The sequence below is a fragment of the Vigna radiata genome, unplaced genomic scaffold, assembly GCF_000741045.1.
Source record: "Vigna radiata var. radiata cultivar VC1973A unplaced genomic scaffold, Vradiata_ver6 scaffold_23, whole genome shotgun sequence".
In the NCBI taxonomy this organism is placed as follows: domain Eukaryota; kingdom Viridiplantae; phylum Streptophyta; class Magnoliopsida; order Fabales; family Fabaceae; genus Vigna; species Vigna radiata.
Genome location: NW_014541837.1, coordinates 2,950,471 through 2,952,542, shown reverse-complemented (window position 1 = coordinate 2,952,542; position 2,072 = coordinate 2,950,471). Strand labels below are relative to the sequence as shown.

Sequence of the window (2,072 nt, the reverse complement as noted above, 5' to 3'; positions counted from 1 at the left end):
AGCCTCCATGTACGCAATAAACTCCTTTGCCTTCTTCAACTTTCCTTCTTTGCATAACACATTAACCATGATGTTGAAAGTGTACATACTACATTTTATCTTCATCTTAAACATCTCAGCATGCAAAATCCAAGCCATCTGAGTCCTGTTCAGTCTCAAAAACAGACTCAACATCTGATTACAAGTCTCAATGTTGGGCTTAACACCCTTTTCCTTCATCAAGTAGAAACACTCCAAGGCCTCATTGGGCTTCTTGAGTTCACAATAGGTCCTCACCAGAAGGTCAAAGATGAGATTAGTCTTGGCATCCAAGCGGTCAAGGGAAAGTTCCAACTCATGGAAAATTGTTCTGTTGGTGGCAGTGGAAGATAGAATGAGGCTCTGTAAGAGGCTGATAGAGGGTTTGGGAGATGGTAGGCGACAGAGGATGCAAGCAGCAAGAGAAGAGGTGGTTAAGTCGAGGGAATGGCCGTTGAGATGGGATAGAAGCTGAAGGACGAGTTGGGGTTTGTGGTGGAGGGAGGTTAGAGTTGGGGAGAGAAGAGAGGGAGTGTAGTGTGGCGCAGCCTGTTTGATGAAATGCCAGTGAGAAGATTCTATGGAATTTAGAAGTTCGGATTCTGTGATTGGTAAAACGATTGTGGGAAGGGAGAGGGAATTGAAAGTTCGAAGACTAAAGGGTTTGGATTTGAAGATTTTAAAGAATTTCATAATGGGTGATGAAATCTCAGCGGAAACTCAGAATTGAGATGAAGGGTTCGGAATTAATGTAGGTGGAAAATCAAATTCAAGGCATGTCTATAATATAGAAATTGAACTGCACAAGATTAATTGGTAAAGGATGAGATACACTGAATCGATGAACATACTTTGCCACGCCAACCAAACTTAGCAGCAGTATTACAGAAACTGATGACTCCGCTCCGAGGCAGATCGGCGGGGAGCTGATCGAGCTGAAACACCGAGAAGCAGCGGAAGACGCAACCAAACTAGGAACCCTAGAGTTTGGTATCGGAAAGGGGGAAGGAAGTGAACAAACCTCGGATTCGAGGGTTTGTTCGGTAGAAACCTGAGGTTTGACGCGGAAGCAAGTTTGAGCGGCGGAGAAATGATTTTAATCGGTGGAATGGGAGATTTTACCGATTGAATCGGTGAAATGGAATGAATATCGACTTTAAACGGTGAAAATAAAGGATAGGGCGAAATCCATCGGTCAAGGTGAGATTTGGTGAGAAGAAGATGGACCTGTGAAGCTGACGCGGTGTGTGGTTGTGGATCTGTGAAACTGAAGCTCGCCAGGAGAGATTCGCGAAGGAAACCCTAAGCGGAAAGGTCTGTGGCTTCGACTGAGGCTGATGAATGAAATGCGAAAATGACAAGTATGACGCTGCAAGGAAAGCGCTGGTGTGGCAGTGATAGGTGGAGTCGCGCGGCTGAAGTGGATTGGCGTACGTTGGTGATTAAGTGGAGGAGTGAGAAAATCTGACAATGGAGAATGAGAAGAATGGTAAAATGGATGGAAGGTGATCCTTGAGCCTCTTTCAAGGAATTAATTTTGAAATTCTTTAGAAAATTAATTCAATATCTCAAAAGTAATTACATAGAACTAAAAGTTTCACATGACTTACACATATTACAAATATATAAAAGAAATGCTTAATTAAAGAAATTGGACTTGAGTCCAAATAATAAAAAAAGATGAGAAGAAAACAAGAACAAAAGTTTAAACTAAACTGGAGTAAAAGCGATCTTTAAGGAAGAAGAAGATGTCGAGAATGGCCGTAGACGACCGGTCTAAATTACAATCTGTTGCAAATGCATGTGAGGGAGGGAATGATTGCATTTGAGTCTGAGTCAGGGAAGGAAGGCTATGCCATGACATGAAACTTCTTTGTAAAAGTCTCTAAAGGCTTTGAAAGAANAAGCAGCTACCCTTTCTCACTCTTCTCCTAACATCTAATCTTCTTATACTAATTGGAGACTATACAAGAGAGGACCGAGCCACCTGACTCCCTTTGGATAGGGCTTGGAATTGACAAATAAAAGACTCAAACAACCCAAAGATCAATTCT

The 2,072-nt window shown here is 42.3% G+C and overlaps 1 protein-coding gene across 1 annotated transcript in view; it reads right to left on the bottom strand.

The window, feature by feature from the left end:
* LOC111240686 (pentatricopeptide repeat-containing protein At2g15630, mitochondrial-like) overlaps nt 1-711 on the bottom strand; it is a 4,483-nt gene extending 3,772 nt beyond the window's left edge. The window contains exon 1 of the mRNA XM_022776216.1: nt 31-711. Coding sequence (XP_022631937.1) covers nt 31-711 — 681 coding nt within the window. The remainder of the gene's footprint in view (nt 1-30) is intronic.
* Between the last annotated feature and the right edge of the window lie 1,361 nt (nt 712-2,072).